This window comes from Pleurodeles waltl, chromosome 1_1 (assembly GCF_031143425.1).
Source record: "Pleurodeles waltl isolate 20211129_DDA chromosome 1_1, aPleWal1.hap1.20221129, whole genome shotgun sequence".
Taxonomy (NCBI): Eukaryota; Metazoa; Chordata; class Amphibia; order Caudata; family Salamandridae; genus Pleurodeles; species Pleurodeles waltl.
This window is the reverse complement of record NC_090436.1, coordinates 284,073,717-284,097,220: the sequence shown is the minus strand read 5'-3', so window position 1 is coordinate 284,097,220 and position 23,504 is coordinate 284,073,717. Positions and strand designations below refer to the sequence as shown.

The window sequence follows — 23,504 nt, the reverse complement described above, 5'->3', positions numbered from 1 at the left end:
TTGGCAGCATTTCCAGAAACCCCACAGACAAAGCTGCTCTCTGCTGATGAACGGCTAAATGAAGAAACACGTGTCCAGAGATATACAGCACTTGCTGCACCCACTAAGGTGAACAACTACAGACTACTTTATGGAGTACAAACAAACTTGTACTGCATTTACCATGATGCAATGGGGCTGACTGCATGCTGGAGGAGTGTGAGGCAGGGTGCTCCCATCTGTTTCCATATATGTATATATATATTAAAATAATTATGCCTGTTCTTTTGTTCATTTTGAAGCTACTCCTCATAAAAGAAAAGTCACGTGTATTCACCTGGTCTGTCTCCACCGCTGTTAGGTACAGCAACATATTTTTTTTTTTGGTCATCTCTGGGAGATGTATAGTTACAAATGCCATTTTCACTGGAATAGTCCCCGTTGTAACCTAGAAAGGAAAGACAGAGGTTAGGAAAGGACAAGACGATTTTGCCCATAGTTATTGGCTATATTGCTATGTAGTCTATATCCCTCTATGCATTTATGGCGTTTGCTTCTTCTGGATGTCATCTAAATGATGGAAATGTTGTCTGGGTTGGTGGCTTAGCACTAGTGATGCAATGTTTTTAAGCTAAGGAAGGCAGAGGAAGAATGGGTGCTGCTTTGAGCACAAGGAGAAATAACAAATATAGAGTTATCTTTGTGTGTATGTATTAGGTGGCCATATATCAATATACTTAGGCCACAATAAAAAAAAATTGTCTTCATCAGCTTCTCAGACATTGCATATTTACTGACTTAAAAAGACTATGCTAAAAACAGAATGCGCACATTTCCTGAGAGGAAATTGTGTACCTCGTACATCTTTTTAAGACCACTAGATGCGTGACATGGATTGGGATAGAGGTAATTGGAAAAGGCCATTTTGCCTGTGGTGTCAGAATGCAACCTTATCTTGACTAGACTAGAATTCTTGAGGTAACGGTACAGGATGTAGACCTCTGAATAATTATCAACTACTGATGAAATGTCAATACATAGATGATAGCACTGGGTAATCCAAGGCCTAAAAGCTTTTCCCCCCATTAAGAGATGATCAGGGTTGTTCAATGCTTTACGGAAACTGATGAATTTAGAAACTAGCTCAAGTGAACATTTTTAAATGCAAATATTAACAGTCAAACTATGTCAACATCTATGTTTTGATTCAAACACTTTAAGAAACATTTTGTATCTATAAAAAACAACATTAAACTCCTTAACTAAAACCAATCTTTTTGTATTTAGTTGTCTAAACCAAGCTAAAATGGTGGTAAAACACTTTGGGTCATTTTTGGAATAATTATACCTGTCCAAATGAAGCAACAGAGCTTTTACTTTTTTGGATATCTTACCATTTTGAATTTTTTAAACAAAATATTTTTAAATATTTTAGTGTTTTTATTAATTTGGATATTTTGACGATTCTTGAAAAATCTGCATAACACATACATTACCTATTCCAAATGTTTAATGAAATCATAAACTAATGATTTATTTCATTGCAGATATTTAATTTCATTTTTTACAGTCAATTTCACATTTGGATCTCTTAACACCATTATAGAACATTTTAACTTCCATTGTGGCTAGAGTCATGAACCCCCATTGCAATTCGGAAAGGCTTTTTCAAATTGCAAAAGGGTTTTAGTACATAGTTAAAAAGAGTGGTCACAAATTCTGTGATTTAGCAAATCGTGAGGTCTGGAACCACAACCTGCTTTATTACATCTGGTCTTTGATTTTTTTGCCTTTACCAACAATTACACACATTAACCAGAATTTATAATACCTCATAAATATTTACATTTTTCAAACTGCTAACATTCTTTTTTGTTATCAAATTCAAAGATTTCAGTGAAGTCCGATAGCACTTTTCAAGTTCCTTTGTCAAGAATTTTTAAGTTTTGAAACACATGGAAAAACAGTTTGATTGCACAGTAAATAATAATTTCCACCTCTTTAAACCATTGTTATTATAAGGGCCGCATATATGTAATCATTGTTTCATCCTGTGTATTAGCAGAATGTTGGTCACAGTTCCATAAAAGTAAGAGATGGTCTGAATTTGTATTGCTTCAAATCAATTTATGAGCCAAAAAATACACTTTTTGTGCTCAAATTGTTGGAAGAGATATATAGCCATGAACTATTTCACCCGATTGAAAGGTTCTGGAATGTTGCTAATGTCAAATACAGGAAGAGAGTATTGTTAAGACTATTAACTATGTTTAGCTCTTAAAACACTGTTTGCTGTATTAAACAATATATGTTGCGACGGCATGATTGCAAAGTATCTGTTCATTATATAATGAATTTATTTAAACATAACATGCATCACCAACATCTCTCTGAGAACACATTCATTGTGATACTAACCTTTAATGTAAAGTTGAATTCTGGGCCAATGTCATCAAGATTATTTATGGTAGAAGGAACATTTTCATTAGAGTACACTTCATAGAAATTTATGTTTGTAACCCTAGAGACAGAAGCATTAAGTTATCATTTGAATATAGTATTAAAAAACTGTACCACAAATAATTGTTTAACAGCTAGTGGAACATAAGGGCAAGAACTACATTCACAGATGTGTAAAACAAATATAACTGTAACATCAATAATAGATTTGTAGTTCAGTTGGTTGGAATCATTTGAAGGATCGGTAGGGGCAGGCTTTTAGGATCATTAATCCTAAAAGCAGGAAGCAGTTCAAGACCCTTGTTCTAGCTCTCTTTTAGGACTTAGGCAGGTCTTTTCTCAAGACCGCCACATTATCAGTTATATAGATCAGATTTCCGCTGGTGGTGGAAGAGAGGCGTTTCCACCACCAGCACCGCCACGCCAACAGGATACCGCCCATCGTATTACAATACGTAATATGGTGCAGCAGTTTCCTGAACGGCGGTGTGGTGCTGGTGGTGGAAATGCCGATACCCATCCCTTCCGGGACAACCGCCTCGCTGAGACAGGTAGGTGGACCATCTGAAAAGGAGGGGGGCGTTGTGCGCATGTGTGTAGAGTGTGCGTGTATTTGTAGCTCTATGGGTGTGGTTGGAGGGTGTGTGTGTCTGAATGAAAGGGAGAGGGTGTTGGGTTGCGAGTGCATGTGAGTTTATATGCAGAGGGGTTGGGGTATCTGTCGGAGTGCATGTATGTGTGCGAATGGGGGTGTTTAATCGCATGTAAGTATGCGAGTGAGTGGCGGTGTCTGTGTGTATATGTGTGTAAGTGAGGTGTCTGTGTATACGTGCGGTCGGGTGGGGGTGTTTGTATGGAAGTGTGCAGATGGGGTGTTTGTATGGAAGTGTGTGGATGTTAATGGATGTGTGTGTGGAGAGGGTGGGGGTGTGCATGAATATGGAGGGGGTGCATATGTGTGAGTGGGGGTGAGTGTATGTCAGTGTGAGAGGGGGTGGGGGTGTCAGGTATGGATGTGTGTGGTGTCTGTGTATGAATGGGAGGGGAGGGGGTGTCTGTGTGTGTGAGTGTGTGTATGTTTGTGTGAAAACGGAGGGGGGAATGGGGTGTCTGAGTGCGTGTGTGCTGGTGTATGTGTCTGAGTACGTGTGTGCGAGTGATTGGGTGTATCTGAGCGTGTGTTTGGGTGCAAGTGTGTGGGGGTGTATGTAAGCAAATGCGTGGGTGAGTGGGAGTGTGTGAATGTAGGTGTGTGGTTATGTGGGGGGGTGTTTACCGGTGACAGGAATGGAGATTCCTGTGACCGGGTGGGTGGATGACCGACAGCATTTTTGTAGTGGTGCGACCTCCACAATAATGCTGGCGGTCTTCTGAGTAGTAACACCAACGGCGGTATTATGGCTACCACCCGGCTGGATGTGCTCACCTCTGGCCCGACAGTCCAACCGCCCTGGCGGTACGGGCTTCGTCCAAACCACCAAACTCAAAATATGGCTGTCTTTACTGTGGGCCCGGTGGCGGTAAGACCCGCACCGCAAGTCTGGCGGTCCAAGAACAGCCAGACTCGTAATGAGGGACTGTGTGTATTTGTGGATCATTTGGGACTCATTTGAGCTGGGGTAGACAGTAATGGCAGATGTATCTTTCATGGCAATGAGAACCAGAAGCAGTGGGCTGACTTCATTATTTAAATACATTATTTGACACTGTGACTCGCCCATGCACAATGTTTACCACCTACCTAACATGGAATTTCAAGGATTACAAGGACTTATATATTTTTTTTTGTGAAAGGGAAGTTTACTTATGGTTTTCAGGAACCACATTCTTGGGCTACACTCTGCAGTCAAATCATTAGATTTCTCTATTTCTCCATAAGGCAATTTTGGGTGTTGAGCAGCAAAACTATACTCTGTGATAAAGCTTGTGTGTGGCCTGTGTGTTCCAGTTAATACAGTTTCAGAGGTAAATGAGATAAAATGCTTCAAGGTAGGTCAGGAGTTTAGAATTAAAAAGTGATATTTAATTAGGCTTATCAAAGAGGAAAGGCGACATTAGATAAGATAATTTCTCATAAATTTTTAAAAGAAGCTCAAATGGAAAAAGCGGTGCTGCTGACAAAAACTTTGGATTGGAGAAAAGGTGAGTGAGTAAAGAAGAACTTTTACATTGGTACTTTGTCCGAGATGTGTATGAGAGATTGTTTGTATCAAATGAGCCATACTCAAGCAAGGTACTGCAAGCTAAAAAACCTCACTGAGTGGTAAATGTGGAAATCAGAGAATTAAGATGTCCTGCCTGAAGTGCTTGTGGATTATTGGTGATTCAGCTTATCACCTCATTTTAGTATCTTCCAGGGTCTGAAGATAGGAGAGCCCAATCATGCTAGATGGGGATATTTGAGACGGTGAGTTAGGTGGAGGCATGGTAAGTTGACCGTAGACGGAGGACTAATGGCTCACTTTCCAACGAATTTAGTCAGTGGACCCTATTCACAAAGATATTTGTGCTGCTATGGTCAATGTAGGTGTGTAAATAGTATTGATTTTGAATGCAGAATCACATTTACAGTTCACATAATGTGAATTTATTTTTATAAATCGATTTATGCATATTTTTTTTCCATATTTCTTTTATTAAGTTGTTAGGTATCCAACCAGACAAAAATGTCCTAACTGTACCTCGCCCTCAGTTCTCCACCCCAATAGTCTTGAAAAGGAGCGTGGCACCACAATCACATATGGGTGTCCAGTGATACATAGCATCTAGACAGTACAAGTAGATTCATGAGTTCAGTGAGCATATGATCACTATTTTGATAATTCCGTTTCAGTAATATGTGATTACCCTTCTACAGGCTCCTTGACTTGCTCCTCCATTTGATTCTCCATTTCCTGCTGCGAACGAACCTCTGCTAAATCTCATTCTGACCTTACCCCTGTACTGTTTCCATGTACACTAATTTGTGTCACACCCACTTTCACTATACACCCATCTGGCATATTCTCACAGCCATTGTTTACAAGTGGGTAGTCAGTTTGTTATCCATCGTCTAGCTATGCATTGCTTTGCAACAGTGAACTCCAACTCTAGAATCTTTTCTGCATATTTAGCATGTTTTGCCCGGGTCACCACATCTAGCAAACAAAGTTGGATTGTCGGCTGCAGTAGTAGTTTGGTCAGATCTCCCGATGTCTCCCAAAATTCCCTCTCCCCTGGGCATGCCCACACATGTGTACATAGCTTCCGACTGTTGTCTTGCATTCAGGACATTACTTAGTGGGGTCAATCTTATGCAGCCAGTGCAGTGTAACATAGTCCCTTTGTATGCTCTTGTAATGTATCAGCTTCAGCCTCGCATTGCATGTGAACCTCCTGCAGTTGCCCAGTATATAAATCCATTTGCGTTTCTGCAATTCCATACCTATATATTTTTCCCATTGCATCTTCAATGCACCCATACAGGGGACAGTTTTCGGTAGTAATAGTGCATATGGTTGGGTGACCAGTTTACCTTCTCCTTCCATTTCCAGCATAGTTTGATTCAGTATGTGAATGTCTGGTTCCTGTGGGAACCCAACCTAGGCCTTTCAAATAGCCGCAGCAATCATCCTCCTAGAGGTCCCCAAGTGTTTGCAAGATATTCCCTCCCTCCCTGTGTTGTAAAAAGAGGGGCAGCATGGGACTAATTGCCATATACCAGGGAATCAGTTGTTGCTTGCATATATAATCATCACTGTCTCTTTGAGAGGCCTTTTCCCATATGTCTAGTGTAGACCTAACCTGCAGTGGTAGGATCGCCCTCTTCTTTCTATAGACTAGAGGTAGAGCCAGGAGCTTGCGTGTTCTGTCAGTCGTGTCAAGAGTCAAGTCACTGGATCAGTCTTCCCTTCCAGGACCCATGTTACCACATGTTGAAGATTGGATGGCCAGTAATAGATACGGAAGTTCAGTACTTGTAATTCTCAACTATCACATGGTAATTTCAGGACCTCCAGGCTAATGCCTGCTCACCCATTTCCCATGTAAAGCAACCTAAGTAGTTCATCTAGTCAATGGGAACTTGCATCCTGCATACGCACTGGCATATGCTGCAGCACATATAGGAGACTCTGGGTAATATGATAATTTTGCTTATCAATATGCATCCCGTTAGGGACATTGGGAACCATAGTCACTTATGCACACTCTGCTCGAGGGAAATGAGCAAGGGACCCACATTAGAGTCATGCGTTTCAACCATATTCAAACTCAGGTATACCCCCCAAGTATTTAACGGGGGTTGTTTAGACCCATAGGTTAGGAAGACTCTCACCCAGGATCCGTTCTCTCCACATGGGTTCAAATACTGATTTTGCCGCATTCAGCCTAAACCTAGACTGTTCCTCCACCTCAGCAACTGTGTCATTAACTGCACACCATGACATCTCTGGATTCCGTAGGGTCAACAGAATGTAATGAGTATATAAGGAAATGACCTCCCTCTTGTTCCCCACCCTCATGCCTGCCCTGCATAACTTGTGCACTGCTTCCCTGACTTCTTCTGTGTACACCTGGTCATGTAGTGCTCATGACTGGAATCACCACTGTGGCATCGGTGCCACATAGGCATGTCCCATCAGCGCTGCCATCAGTGGGCATGATCCAATAGTGTGCGGTCTAGATATCGGACCACCCCAAAGTTTGCAGCTTGCACTGGGTTCACAAGTAAGTAATTGATCCTGGAGAAGGAGCCAGGGGGGGTGAGTAAAAATATAAGTCTCTAGTCTGTGTCACCCACCATAGTTCCAGTAGGTTTATAGTATCTATAGCATCCATCAGCGCACTGGAGGCCATGCCTAGTGGCTGGGCCATGACCCTGGAGCTATTTAGCTCTCTGTCCAGTACACAATTGTAGTCCTCCATCCGGATGATATCATAATGTGGATTTGGTGCTACAAGGTGCACCACTCCTTCAAAAAAATCTGGTGTGTCTATATTGGGTGCATATCTATTTAGTAGTACCGTAGGTGTGCCTCCAATCGCCCCCACAACTCCTGTATAGCTGTCTTTAGTTCAGTATCTACTCATAGGGGAATGCTAGCATCCACCCATGTTATTACCCTGGGTGCTGAGGAGGTGAAGCTGGCATACCACAATCTGCCTCTCCATTTACCTTGTATTTTCACATTTTCCTGCTGTAAGAGACGCATTTCCTGTGACATGCCTATTGTTGCCCACTGCTTATGGGCATAGGACCAGATCCTCTGCCACTTGATGGGATTCTGAATTCCTTTAATTTTCCAGGATAGTACCATTACCCCCATACATGTGGAGTGCATACTTCTCTGTGATCATGTACTATCTTACCAACAAATACTCGTGTCACCAATAGTTTCAGCTACTTCTCTTCAAATTCAAAAACTGTAACACCACCCATGTGGCCCTCCCCAACCTGACCTCCACAAGTAACACACATGTCAACTTCTCCATTACAGGGCATTGCGTCCTAAATTCACTGGTGTAGGGTGCCCAAGGAAGAGTGTGACCATTAGTTAAACACATATCAAAGCAGTAATGTACTCAAACCTCACATCCACCCCATCTGACTTGCATAGTATGCTCAGTCATCTGCAATGTACCCCCCTTGGTTGCATAGAATTGTTTTGGCATCCCCTCCCCCCCCCCCCCCCAGATTCTATAGATCTGTATTCTAATGTGTGTTTCCCTTCCCCCCAGCAAAATGTTCAATGACTCTCAAGGAACTGCATGGCTTCTTCATTGGTTGAAGAAATGTCTTTTCCCCTCTAAGTACACTTGGTGGTGTGCCGGAGGCAGAGAGCATAAGCCAACCCACGGTCTCTAAGCTTCCTCTTCACTTCCATTAATGATGTACGCCTGTTTTGGATAGCCACACCATAATAATGGTAGAAGGAAATTCTGTTCCCATTAAATGTGACATCACCCTGTTGACAAGCCACTGCCAATATACCCATCTTATCTACATGCAGGCGATCAAAATGTTGGGCGGTGTGCCGTGTTTGGACCTGCCACCTGGGGTTCTATGTGCTTTGTCCACGTGTAAGCCTCCCTCAGTGTCCAACTACGGCAGTACCACAGGGAGCCATGTCTCCAGAAATTGCTCACCGATGTAGGCTCTGTTACCTCCGGCAGCCCAGTATACGTATGTAATTGCGTCTGGATCTGTTCTATTAGCTGACTAGAATGGGCCCCCAAGAGTTCCTCTGGCCCATCAGCCCTAATGCCCAAGTCCTTCACTTGTTCTTTCGTTTTGTTCATATCTTGGTGCAGTAGCTCCACTGTGTTTGCTATGCCATCAATTTTCTCGGTGATTGCCTTTTTACCCTTTGGTATCAAATTTTTTATGTCCAGGATAGATGGCGGTGGAACATCTCCTGGCATGAGCTCCTCCACGGTGACTGCCTTGAGCCATTCCGACAATGCCCTCCTCAATTGTTTGACAGTGTTTTGAGGCTGTTCCCGGGTCCCCTTTGGCTTTAGGAGGCATTCGTGCCTAGGTAGATTACACTGCAGGTCCTGGAACCCAGTTCCTAATAAAGTCTACCCTGCAGGATATTTTACAATACATGAGCAGTGGTCTAGCCCTCTCTATCGATTTAGCCGTGTCAACAACAGGCTATGACCAAGAATGTGCAGTGTTAGACCTGACAGCCTTGTTTTTGCCTGCCTCCCTCCACTTTTGAGATACTGTTTTTGCTGGTTTTTAGACTCTGCACACTTTACCACCGCTAACCAATGCTAAAGTGCATATGCTCTCTCCCTTTAAACATGGTAACACTGGATCACACCCAATTGGGCTATTTAATTTACTTATAAGTCCCTGGTAGAGTGCACTATATGTGCCCAGGTCATATAGATTAAAACCTACTAGTGGGCCTGCAGCACTGGTTGTGCTACACACTTCAGTAGCCCCTTAACCTTGTCTCAGGCCTGCCATTGCAAGGCCTGTGTCTGCAGTTTCACTGCCAACGCGACTTGGTATTTAAAAGTACTTGCCAAGCCTAAAACTCCCTTTTTTCTACATATACGTCACCCCTAAGGTGTGCCCTAGGTAACCCTAGAGCAGGGTGCTGTGTAGGTAAAATGCAGGACATGTACCTGTGTAGTTTACATGTCCAGGTAGTGCAAAACTCCTAAATTCATTTTTACACTATTGTGAGGCCTGCTCCCTTCATAGGCTAACATTGGGGCTGCCCTCATACATTGTTTGAGTGGTAGCTGCTGATCTAAAAGGAGTTGGAAGCCCATATTTAGTATGGCCAGAATGGTAATACAAAATCCTGCTGACTGGTGAAGTTGGATTTAATATTACTATTTTAGAAAAGCCACTTTTAGAAAGTGAGCATTTCTCTGCACTTAAATCTTTCTGTGCCTTACAATCCACGTCTGGCTAGGTTTAGTTGACAGCTCCTTGTGCATTCACTCAGACACACCCCAAACACAGGATACTCAGCCTCACTTGCATACATCTGCATTTTGAATCAGTGTTCCTGGGCTGGAAGGGTGAAGGACCTGCTCTCACACAAAGGATTGCCACCCACCCTACTGGGACCCTGGCAGATAGGATTGAGCTGAGAAGGGGGCCTGGTGCACTTCTAAGCCTCTTTTTGAAGTCATCTGCACTTCAAAGGCACATTTGGGTATAAAAACAGGGCCTCTGCCCTTCCACCTCAGACACTTCATGAAAAAGAAACCAGAACCTGCACCTTGACAAGAAGAACTGCCTGGCTGCCCAAAGGACTCACCTGACTGCTTTCTGAAGAGGACTGCTGTCTTGCTGTTGCCCTGCTCTCTTGCTGTGCTGCAGAAGTGCTCTCCAAGGGCTTGGATAGAGCTTGCCTCCTGTTCCCTGAAGTCTCAGGACCAAAAAGACTTCTCTCCTGCAGCTGAAATCCCCGTGCAGCGAAAATCCAATGCACCGCCTGCCAAGAACGATGCACAGCCTGCTTGCGGTGAAAAATTCACTGCACGCCGAGTCCGGAATGATGCAGCCCGACTTCGTGACGCGACCGGAACTTTGACGCACGGCCCTATTGGATCGACGCAAGCAGACTCAGAATGCCGCTGCCTGACTTCCAGAGAGGAATCGACGCAGTGCCTGCCGTGCGGAAGAAAATTCCATGCATCGCCTACCAGAATCGACGCAGCCCCTGTGACTTTGCTCCACAGGCCCAGGATTCCACGCATCGTCCCCAGGGCATCTGAAAACCCGCAACCCAAAGAGGATCCAAGTCCGTGCACCAGAAATCGATGCAACGTCTTCCCCACGTGGAAAATAACGACACAAGTCTGTGTGCGAAGGGGCAAAACCAACGCACACTCACTGTTTTCCACGCATCTCCTCCTCTGCAGTCCCTTGCAAGGATTTTTCAATGCAAACCAGGTACTTTGCCCTGCAAGAGACACTTGTTGTTTCTAGGAGAACTTAAGACACTTTTTATTGCTTTTACAGTAATACTTTAACTTTAAAGACACTTGATATCACTTTCAGTGATATCCCTACATTTGCTTATTTCATCTTTAATCGTTTTGACATGCATTTATCCAGATAAATATTATATATTTTTCTAAACACTATTTGGTGTATTTTTGTGGTGTCATATTGTGGTATTGTATGATTTATTGCACAAATACTTTACACATTGCCTTCTAAGTTAAGCCTGACTCTTCAGTGCCAAGCTACCATAGGGTGGGCACAGGATAATTTGGATTGTGTGTGACTTACCCTGACTAGAGTGAGGGTCCTTGCTTTGACAGGGGGTAACCTGACTGCCAACCAAAGACCCCATTTCTAACATGCAGTATGGGCAGATGTTTTGTAGCTATCTTTGTTCACCAACTCCCCGTCTGCTAGTGGCCCAGATTCCTCCTATCTTCTCAGAGAGGGCTGGGCGGGAGCGCAAATACGAGTATCAGCCACCGACTTTGCAATTATGATGACACCTCATATCCAACCTCAAGGGCCTCCATCCCCCAACAAATCAGCTCTAGTTCATGGGCGCACCCTCTGTTTCGGCATGTAAACACTCTCTGCTTTTGGGGGCCATTAACTACTCCATTCCGATGCTGCCACCGCTTTAAGCCCACGGTGCACAACAGGGGAGGGGGAGGAAAGCTCCCATGCTTATAAGGCTAGAATGTAGGAAGAGGTTAATAGAGTTGGGCACACTACCTTCACTCCTTGCAGTTTCTTTGTGCGAAGATGGCCCCGGGGGCCCCTCTCACGCAGTTCTCGCAGGCTCAGATGAGCTTCTAGGCCGCACCTCTCACTTCCGCCAGGGTGGCCTCTCAGCTTTCTAATAGTCCAGCACTGCTTTCCCCTCCCGAGTCACTGCCTGCAATGTGTGCCACAATGCAGTGGCCCGCTACTCACCTCCTCCAGAATTGGGTGCTGCCTCCGTTCCCACATGGCTCTGGTCTGCTGCACACCAGTGTGCTGCACACCAGTGCAAAGGCACCTGACCAACCAGGAAGATGGGCCCAGGACCCCCACAATTGGCTCCGCAGGGAAGGGACCATCCCCTCAAGCACTTGGGCCCCCTGATTACAGTGAAGGGGCCAAGGGGGGTAATTAGCGGTAGCCCATCAGAGCTCTGAGCAGAGATGTATGCTCAGTCAGCCATCTTGGCTTCGCCTTGTTGATTTATTCATTCTTATTATTAGACCAGCATGGTGTAAAATTAAGTGGTAATAAATGTGCTCCTATGAGCTTGAAGTTGTCATTCCAGATATATTGAGCCTTGCAAAGAAGTGAACATCCACAAGAATGTGAGTTTGTGGTATTGACAAACCTTAACATTTCTCTTTGCCTCTTTTGATACAAACTCCTCTCTTTGTGGACAATGTGCATGGTTGCTGGGTTGTCTTTCGTACAGTGAGTGGTCATATGTATGGAGTGGTGAGTGACTGTGGCACGGTGATCATCCCTATAGTAAGAGTAAGAAATGGATGTTAAGAGCAGAGGTATACACCAGACAGTGTTGCCAGGGAGGAAGGTGAGTGCTTGTGAATCTATAGTGCTACACTTTAAAAAACAGATACTCAAAGAGTAACATTTTCCGTTCATAGCATGGGAGGCTGTAGATACACAAGCTCTATATAAATGATAAAGCAGTATGCTTGGAAAGCTGTGGTTGGCTAGATGGTACAGTTATCTTAAACAAAGTTCATAGTACTGTTTGTCCAACCATTATCTGAGCCAAGCTAGGATATCCACATATTAGTGATTTCAATAGAACTTTGAGACTAACTGCAATCCCTACAACACCCTCTCCTTAGTCATATGGAGATTACTCTTGCAAAACAAAATAGCCACAGCAGTAAGTGTATATAAAAGCCATGCATTTCATAATAATAATACTTTTACAGTGTAGACAGACTCAAAGCCTATAAAAAAGCACCAATTGAAAACCACATGTATTATGAAGGAGAAAAACAAAAATGACAATCCATGATACTAACAGGCATCTGACATAGAGGATAGCATCTCTGAATTATCCACAACATCCATTTCCAAAGTGCCAACAGCACCCAGAAGCATATCCGCACACATCACATCGAAGTAAGCCGAAGAGCAGATCCAGGTGATGAAGACAGTCATCACTAGCTCATTCAACAGATGTGGAAGGTGACAGTGCTAGGAGTGCAGCATTAAGCGTGCCCATATGCTAGGAAACCTGAAGTGGAAGGAAAATCCAGCACCAGTAAAAGTGGTTGATAGTAGGCATCTAGCAGCAAGGGAAGCAGCATCATGAGATAACGCAGCTGATGCAACTGCAAAGGGCGCACAAGCAGATTTCTATCCAGAGACCTCAACAATTGCATAGAAGGCAGAAGTCGACTGCACACTTGAATGAGACAGTAAAACACAGGATACAGTCTCTGAAATCAGACAAGCTGCAATAACAGAGACCAGCTCTCGTTCAAATTCTAGTAACACTGATTCTCCAAATTACTGTATCATGCATTCATGACACAGAATATGGTAGTCCCATATTCAGTTGCCTCATTGTCGGACATCCATTTTGGAGCAAAAAAATAGAATCAAGCAAGCAGCAAGGAGTAACAATGGAGTCAGAATGCCTCCAAACACTCTTGAGAACAATGAATACAGAAAGGACGGAATTACTCCAAGCAAGTGTGGAAGGTAGAAACTAGTCCAGATCCAATCACTTTAAAAAAGTGTGCTACTCCAACTGTGTTAGATACATTAAAAATAGAGTGCACAACTTCACTGAAATGCTGTGGCAGTTGAGTTCGTAAAAGCTCAACTTATCAAAGTAAATGGTACGTGCAGGGACCCTGAGCCACAAACGTACTTCTCTGATAGTATGCCCAGGAGGATATAAGATATGCATACAGCAAATTACAACTTTGAAAACTGTGACCACCTAAGGGATACCTGGATTCATTCTGCAAAACTTTAATCAATCAAAATTGAATAGCTACCATTAGAAAGCAGCCTACATTCTGTTTTGATCAATGGTACAGGAAACCTTTAAAAAACACACTAAATTAGCCACAGAAGCATTACAGACCAATGAGTGACCTAAAGAAGCTCAACTATTGTGAAGTCTGCCAAAGCCTCTTTGTTCTTGTGTGCACATCTGTACTGAAAAGGGAGGAACCAGTCTTCATGCGAAAATGTGTACCTGTCTCCTCACACCTGCATCTTTGAAAATGCCTAAATCAGGATGTGAAATCAATGTGGAAATTGAAAGAGAAATGAAAACATGTATTACCAAACCTCAGAAGGCGTTTCAGCAACTAAAAATTTTATCTTTTGTAAACATTGTATGTTGAGCATTGTGTTAATGACTTCTTTTTCAGCCATTACATTTTGCATACATGTCAAAACTAACTAACTATAAAGTAAAAACTAAATTTAAGGCAAAACTAATTCAGTGACATTTTAAATACTTCAATGGCACTCTTTTTTTATTTCAGAACCTGCAAAGTCCAACTCAATTGTAAAATCGGTCTCAACTGACTCTAGCCATATTGAATGATAGGCATGTCATTCTGATTGACATCAAAGGCAGATGAAATAATATTCAATGAATAAATACGAGTAGACAATGTGGTCATACCATTATCGAAAACGGGCAAAGCTTTTTCCGAGTTTTTTTTATTAATTTGTCGCTAACGTTCGACAGCTTCTAGTTAAGAAACTTTCTATAGCTCATTATAACTGGCATAAAAAATGTTTAAACTGAGGAGATCTGGGACCTAACAGAAGATCCCACAAATCCATATTATCAGAAAGGAGGGATAAATGGTTACTGCTGACAGTGTTGAGTATTCTAACCATTACTGGCACAGTTTCCCAATACTATAAGTAGTAACCACCTCAGTGTGTAGAGACTGAGTATATATCAGGAGTCTGGCCTATTTGCCTTAAGCCCTGTAGAATAGTTTAAAAAAAGCATTACACCCATTTGCATAAACTGACCCCTATAACCACCCATCTGAACCAGACAGTGAAGAATTGTGCACTCCATTTTGCACTGTTTCATTAAGTTGTACTTCTGTGTAATTATCAAACTGTTTCTGGTTATGAAACCGTGCAATTGAGGGAATGTTTTTGGTATTAACATTTCTATTATCACCAAATCCAAGGCATGTCTGTTGTACTTGTTTAAAAAAAAAATGATTAGATGATGATTAGATGAGGGATTAGACATGGTCTAAATAAAGTGTCAGTGCCCTGGACCTGCCAATTTCGTTTTCCCCAAACAGACTTGAGCTCAATATTATTTTTTCAATACCCATAACACTGTAGTGAGTGTTGTGAAATAAAGGAGTCAGAATAAATGAACTTTGTTTGCGTAAGCATATTTATTTTTGGTGGGGAAGGCGTAAGCTTATAAAAATATGAAATAGAGTCGTAGAGTCATGACTGGAAAAATTGTGATTTTTTTTTATATATGTATTCGAACTACCCACAGATGGTATCAAACAGTGTTCCTACTGTGTATAATTAAAAACAGCACGTGGAGTACAAGCTCTGTGTAAAAAGTGATGGGCATAATGATGATAATACTGTGTATGATTCCAATACAGATAGCATATTAATAACAGTCACAACATCCCATTCATCAAAAATGGAACCTGGGATAAAGTTGTCATCCACAGCAATTTTAAACACATACAGAATCTGTAATGTTTCTGTGACACCAAAAATATCACATGGAACTCTATCACATAGAATACCATCATGGACAGGGAATGTAGTAATATTCACAAGGGACAAGTCTCTTTGGACCTTATGAAATGAAGAATGGGGAGTTAGCACCTCAGTTACCACTTTTGGAACAAGGCGATCAGGTAGATAGTGGTAAATGTAATCAAAAGGATGATACAAACTAGTGAAAGAAAAATCCAACAAAACCATGGAGGAATCAGATATGACTGTTTAAGCCAAAGGAGCAGTCCCCATATACCACGTCTGGATGTATGCGAAGAGTCTGAAGAAAAATAATCAACATCAATAAAGTAACCAGAGGCAGTCTGATTAAGAGCAGGAACTTCAGCATGGTTGGTAAAACACAACATCAGTGCAATGAGCAGCAGTAGAAGCTGGCAAGATTACTTCAGAAACACTTCCAGTGTTTCCTACATCAATTTGTAGTATAGCGATTTCAGCATTTGTAGACCCCAATTGGGGAGTAGTAGGATCAGGACTACTAAGTGTATGCAGAGGGATCTCATGCAGAGTAGGGAGCAGAGACAAGGAACTACTATTCAGATACCCTTATGGCCTACAGTAGAGAACTGGTCACATGATATAATCTAATCAAAGCCTTTACTTCATCAGTGGCAGACTGTTTAGAAAAGCAAGTCCAAGTGCTCATCACTAGTCTTTTAATTTGTATAAGACAGTGAAATGTTCAGAGATTTTAAAGAGTAATTCATCCGCCAATGGACCCGAGTTATCAAGATCTGGAGCAGACATTGGAACACCAAACAAAATTTCATAGGAGTACGACCACCAAACAGCTGTCTAAGCATATTATTTAAATCTCTCTGAACACCATATAGGTGATGAATCCATCTAAGACCGGGAGTTAAAACTCTAGCTGTTAAGGACTGCTTTAAGTCACAGTTTTCACATTCCATGATAGGATTTCTCTCAGGATGAAAGGGTGCAGAATAATGCACAGCAACACCAAGGGGGCCTATAGAATCCTTCAATGCCTCAGAGGCAAAAGTTGGGCCCTGGTCCAAGTGCAATGATATCATTGCATATGTACTGACAAAGACACATCTTTAATAGCAGTTTGAGCATCAGGATCGCTGTGGCCACATCCACAGAAATCAAGAATCAACAGCCATTAAGATATATTTAAGCATACCATTCAAATGTATTGGTCCGCAATGATCTAAATAGACACATTGTAATGGCTTATTTGAATAATAATCGGGGTCTGTGGTGGGCTACCAAAGAAAGAGGTTTTAATTTGTTGCCAAATGTTGCCAGCCAGTTAACATTTTCTGGTCTGCTGGTAAAGACCCTTCCCTCAGTATTGGTTCTGTAATAAAGAAACTGGAGCTGTGGATGCTAAATGCATTTATGCGTTGGAATATAAATGTGATTTTAAAGCAAGCTGCACTCTAACCTTCATTAAATGTAAAGTACATGTAACCACTGGAACCTGCAATTATGTGGACCACCAAATTAGTAGAGTTAACATGTGTATGTAAGTGTTTAGACTCAAGCATGTTTGTTGCAAATTTCGCAGAATAGCAGTATTTCCAGCTGTTCAATCTATATGAGAAAATGTTATTAGAAAATTCAGGATGAATACATTGTACTAAGGCCTTACCAGTTGTGCATAATCTGGTATATATGTTCTACCAACATTTAGAAAGCCCAAAAGTGATTGAAAATTTTTAAGGTATTTTTTTGGTTGCAATAAAGCATATTTCTCTACATAATGTGGTGCCAGATTTTGCCTTCATTTGATAACTCATATCCCAGAAGTAGTACACTGCAAAAGGCAACTGTTGATTTATTTATTTTTTTGATCAAATTTATAGTCACATTCAGCGAATCTCAGAATAATGGGATCCACCCTTGCCAAATGTGTAATCAAATCTTCATCTATGATGTAAATGCCATCAACATAAAACACTTCTGGGTCAATTTCTTGTAAAATTAACAACACTTGGGTACCAAATAGACATGGACTGTTCTTGTAGCCCTGTGGGATTCAACAGAACTGTCACTAAGCTCCCACTGCAGAGAAATCAGTTCAACCCCAGATTCCAAGTGCTATACATTTGGAATGTCAAATGTAGTGTTGTATTTCTTGTGTTCTAGATTATGCATCAATCCTGTGCTGTGGGAATTCTATAAAAGTTCGAAAGTGACTATTTAAATTTCAATAGATTAAGACCGATGATGAGAATGATCAGGTTTAATCACTTGGAATATTGGATTATTCATAAGGGAGACACAAAGCTGAATCACACCTTGATATTCTAATTGTGAGAGGATTGCCCTAACAACCAATTGAGATGTTCCTCATAGGTTAATAGGATTTCTAAATATTCATAAAGTCCGTAGACAGCTGGAACTGCTTCCCCAGTATATGTGTGAAGTGTGTGTGAATTTGCATCAACTGCAGGAAACTTAACCCAGGAATAAATAGCTTCACATTTTTACACTTCATGTGCCTCAGCCACGAAGGTAACATCTCCACCGTCACTGGCCAGCACATATCTAGTTAAATGTGCAGTTACTGCTGGTCTACAATTAAAAACAAAAATAACTGGTTGTGGTTGCGTCATTTTAATTAATGGAATTCAAAGAAATGAAACACTATAGGGGACTGTTGTTCTAAAAGACCAAGCTTAATCAACCTACAGGAACAAATAGGTGTTTCCCATTTGCCTGAGGAGGAGAAACCTTTATCACCACGGACGTCTCTGTTTAAAGGTAATCAAAGAACATTGGGCATAATCAAGATACTACTCAGTAGACCAATAAATAAGTACCAAAACAGAAACATTGGTGGTGCCATTTTGCACAGTTTCTACAAATTCAGTAGAGCTGTGTACTGGATCAACGGAAATCCATTATATAGGGACTTATTCAACTTATATAATCAGTAAATGTTGGTTCGGCTAAGTCACACTACCACATCTAAACAACTAACCTTCCAGAGTTATATATGCTATTGGTAACCTTGAACATGACCATTCTGATTCCCAAGCAATTTGTGGAAACAGATCTAGCAGTCACTTTTCAAAGCCCAAAGTTTTACAAAGAAAAGAACAATAATAATTGTTTAAAGATTTACTGTAAACATCTAATCCTTATAATACAAAATCTGAACTGCAGTTATTAGGCAGATGTCACATTACTGTAGTAAGCATTATTAGAATGGTAAAAAACACAAAGAATTCAACCATATTGTTTCGTACCTAAAGTTTACTCCTACTTAGTACTAAGAATCCCATGATAGTGAAAGCGCTCTACCAGACTTAGTTGAAATGATCTAACCCCATAACTTAGTGTAATGTCTCAGGAAACCAGCCTCTGTGCATTAATGAATGCTCTCTGTCTCAGTGGGGAAATGGGGCCTTGAAAGCTTCACAGCTTTTCGCAGCAGCATTTATAATAACTCCGATCTGAAGTGCCTCTCAGCTGACCTCAGCACGGATGTTGTTTAAGTAATAAAACACTGGCCTTACCACATTCAAAAAGAGACACAGAAAAACATTACTTAGTCTGGGGAAAAGAGTTGTCTCCTATGAGCAAGCACAAAACAAAGCAGGGGCATTGCGTTCTAGTATGTATCCCTGAAACTAACTGTGCAGACGACATGAGCAATGTCTGAATAAATGTGTGTAACATTTTCTCATGTAAGTGAAAAACATGTTTGAACTACCATCCCAAGAAGATGCTAAGTTAAAAGAGAAAACGTTAAAAGAGAAAACTAAAATGGAGACTAAATGCAATCCCTACAACAGTATAAGTGTGTGAAGTTGACTACATGCCCCTTTGCATATATCGGCTAGTGGTGCAATTTGTTGTGGGCCAAGTGTGCCCAGAGGGGAAGGATTAGGGTTTAATTTGCCTTGTGATATGAAGTCTGGATGCACTTGCCTAGAAGAGTTGGTGAGACTTGCGGAAGGACTTCTGATATAGCACATGAAAGCCTGTTTAACATCTAGGGTGTGAAGGGCTATCTCAGTTCCAGAGTCTTGCTGTGGGAAGAAGACTAGGAATTCCATAGTCTGGTTGAGGTGGAAAGAGAATAAAATCTTAGGGTAAAATATAAGATTAGTTCCTAAAACAGTGCTGTCCCTATGCACTTGAATAAAGGGCTCTTGCGGGGTGGGTGCCTGCAGCTCACTGGTGCAATTGAAGTAAGTTATGGCTGCGAAAAGGTAACCTTCCATGAGTAAAACTTGAAAGGGCAAGACTGGAGAGGTTTGAAAGAGAGACATATAAGCCTGGTGAGGACAACATTATAGTCCTATGTAGGGGAGCAGGGGCGCCCACGGAGATATGAACCTCCTGAGGCCCACCATGACTGCTTTGATAACAGGGATCCTAATAAAGGAAAATGCTCTCTGTTTTGCATGTAGGTGGCAACAGCAACTAGGTTTGGCCCTATGCAGGTGTCAGTGAGTCCTGGCTTTTGCAGGCTTTAGAGGGTGCATTTGGTTGAGGAGAAATTTGTGGAGAAACCTTTTTCACTTTGCAGTGTAACATGCCCAGGTAGTAGGCCTGCAGGCTTAATTCAGTACAGTCATGCACTCTTGTGGGAGACTAAGGTAAACAAACTCTAAGACCTCAGATACCAGATGACTGGGTTGAGCTGTCTGGGTGCCTGATTTAGCATTGGGTCCATGTGAGAAGGTCCAGCCTGTTAACAAGCTTTTCATGGGAATGAGGACATTTCCAAGAGCAGTGAATACCAAGGCTGCCTAGCCCAAGTGGAAGCCTCCAGAGTTAGTGTGAGGATATCTGTTGCATTTTGCCTATCATGCACAGATAGAGAGGAGGAAAAGCATGGCTGACAAGTTCTTCAACAGAACATTGTCCATGGACTGAGGGTGTGGGCACCTGGAGGATATGTTTGGGCATTTTGCATTGTCATGGGTGGCAAACAGGTCTATATGTGGGGCACACCAATGTTGGAAGTAGGTCAGCGGGACTTACTGGTGTTGTACTGATGGCCCAGTGCCAAATCATTTGTGCTAGTGCTGAGAGCTGGGAAGAATGTGTTCCCTCTTGCTTCTGGAGGTAATACATGGTGGCCATGTTCTCCATTTTGATGAGGACTACTTTGTCCTGAATGACGTGAATGAAGACTTAGGGGCACATTTATAGGCCCCTAGCGCCACCTTGCAGCTCATTAACGTCATTTATTTTTATGTTAATATGTCCCAATGAGGCCAGAATCCCTGCGCCGTATTTACAGGGTGGCGTAATGCATGCATTGCGCCACACTGTAACCCTTTGCGCTACATTATTCCTGCACCAGGCATAATATATGCAGAGGGGGTGTTTCCCCGTTAGGGGAGCTGGTAAAATGGTGTAAGGAAATCTATTTGATTTCCTTGTGCGATTTATTATAGCACTTATTAGAGCAGGCGTTAAAAGGGGGCTTCCATTCTTTAGTCTGCACTATGGTGCGCCGTATTTTAAATATGGCGCACACATGGTGGTGGTAGGGGGGTGCTAAGGGGCGTAGGGAAAGTGGCGCTGCACTCTGTGCAGTGGCACTTTCCATAAATCTGCCCCCTAGAGTGCTAGTTGCATGGCATAGGACTCCAGATAGTTGTAGCACCTATCACATGGCTGGACCACATCCCTTATATTGTTATGTCCTCTGGCTGCAACCTCCAGCCTAAGACAGACACGTCCATGGTAATGATCACCTGCGGAATGGGGTCTGTGAAGCAGAGAGCGATGCGTACTGTACTTCTCCAATATTAGCTACTCCCAGTGACCCTCCGCCTATGACCATTGCTTACAAATGCACCCCTGTAGTAAGCACATTGCATGGGGTACTACGGCAATACAAGAGGCCATCACCCCAGGAGGTGAATTACAGTTTTGACTGTTAGCCTTGATTGGGCTGAAAAAAGAAGCAACAGCTGCTGAGAAGCCAATGATTGTTACAATACACTTTGCTTGTAATGGTTTTCAGGACAGACCCAAGGAAGGGCTAGACCAGAAGAGGGTTAGACCAGAAGAGGTTGAAGATTGGATTTGGTGGCATTTATGTAGGCGTATGCAAAATGTGCACAATTTGTTTTTGCTTAGTAACACAATTTTGGTACAGATACACGTAATTGCATGAAATGCAGATACAGACTTTTTGTGCTATATTTTAGCGCAAAAAGTATCTTCGCATCTATATTTGGCACAGGATACTTTCAAACAAATCACTGTAAACTACAGCCATTCTCATTCTGCTGGTCATGTTTGTTTATATGTGTCTGAGGTAACACTTTACAGTGAATGATGAGTTTCATGCTAAAGTTTTACTACAAATGGAGCATAATTAATCGAAGTGGGATAATTACATAATTTCGGGAACTTGAGGTAGGAAGGATGACACAAAATTCCCCAAATTACACAGGCGTTATTTACATTTTGCCCAGGCCTACATTTATTATGAAACTGAGGCTGTAGAGCAGGGAGTTGGCAGCTTCCATGAAGCTAGGCATTCCTGTCTGCCGGTGCTGTTGTCATCGAGGTAAGGGAACACATTACTTACCTCCCCCCTCCCTGAACGTATGGCTATACCACTAGGCACTTGGTGAACACTCTTGGGGCAGTGGTGACTCCAAAAGGCAGTACTTTAAATTGGCAGTGCTGGCCACTTATGACAAAGTGGTGGTGTGCCCGGTGAGCAGGATGAATAATATAAGAAAGTAAGCTTTGCTGGAGATGCAGGATGACATCCTGCAGAGTTGTCATGTGGAAATGTTCTGACAGGATGTACTTGTTGAGGGGCCGAAGCACCCCTTTTATTACATATGTCACCCCTAAGGTAGGCCCTAGGTAGCTCATAGGGCACGGGGCTATGTAAGTAAAAGGCAGGACATGAACCTGTCACTTTTACATGTCCTGGTAGTAAAAGAACTCCCAAAGTCGTTTTTCACTACTGTGAGTCCTACTCTTCTTTAAGGCTACCATTGGGAATTCCTTAATACACTTTTACGCTCTAATCCCCGATTAGAAAGGAGTATCTGAACATTTTTCATATCTCTGGAATGGTAATGACAAATCCTCTTTACTGGCAAAGCCAGATTTAACATTACTATTTTAGAGATACCACTTTTAGAAAACAGCAAAAAGAACAGATGATGGACGGAATGCTAATCAATGCAAACATTCACCCCCAGTCACAGAGATCTGGGTTTAATCCATAATTTTTTTTACCACCACGCCATCCCAGTTTAGATCCAGCCATATGCAAATCAGTCTTGACCTTGTTCCCCACGGAACAGTCCAGCCCGAAATGCCAAGCCAGGTCCTCCCTAGACTGGAAACAAGCATCCTGGGACCGGTTTCAAGGTATCACTATTTATCAGCCAGGCTAGCTTGAATCCAATGGCACAGTGAGCATGGGGCACTTGTCTGGGTATGCTCTTCCCACTTAGGGCAATGAAAGGAAAAAGAACGGATAAAATGCTGATGGAATGCTGAACAATGCAAACATTCACCCCCTGTCACAAAGATCTGGGTTTAATCCATTGTTTTTTTGTCCACCACGCCACCCCAGTTTTGACACAGCCATATGCAAATTAGTCTTGACCCTTTTTCACATGGGAACAGTCCAGCCTGAACTGCAAAGCCAGGTCCTCCTGCACATAAACAATATATCCCCTCAACGCAGACACCCTTGCACTATGGTGCAAGGATGCTTGGGTTGTCTCTAGGCAGCTTAATTCAGCACCAATGCAGGGGAGAACTCTAAATACGGCTCACCTCTGTGTTTCTAAAGTTACGCAGCTCGGCGCTGCTATTTTTGGCGCAGCATTTCACTGTGCCACTTTAACATAAATCTGGGCCT

The 23,504-nt window shown here is 42.3% G+C and overlaps 1 protein-coding gene across 1 annotated transcript in view; it reads right to left on the bottom strand.

The window, feature by feature from the left end:
* ITGA2 (integrin subunit alpha 2) overlaps nucleotides 1-23,504 on the bottom strand; it is a 475,911-nt gene that overhangs the window by 42,686 nt on the left and 409,721 nt on the right. Inside the window, exons 24-25 of the mRNA XM_069221707.1 lie at nucleotides 2,398-2,500; nucleotides 317-427 (exon numbers count right to left, since the gene is read on the bottom strand). Of these exons, the coding sequence (XP_069077808.1) occupies nucleotides 317-427; nucleotides 2,398-2,500 (214 nt within the window). The remainder of the gene's footprint in view (nucleotides 1-316; nucleotides 428-2,397; nucleotides 2,501-23,504) is intronic.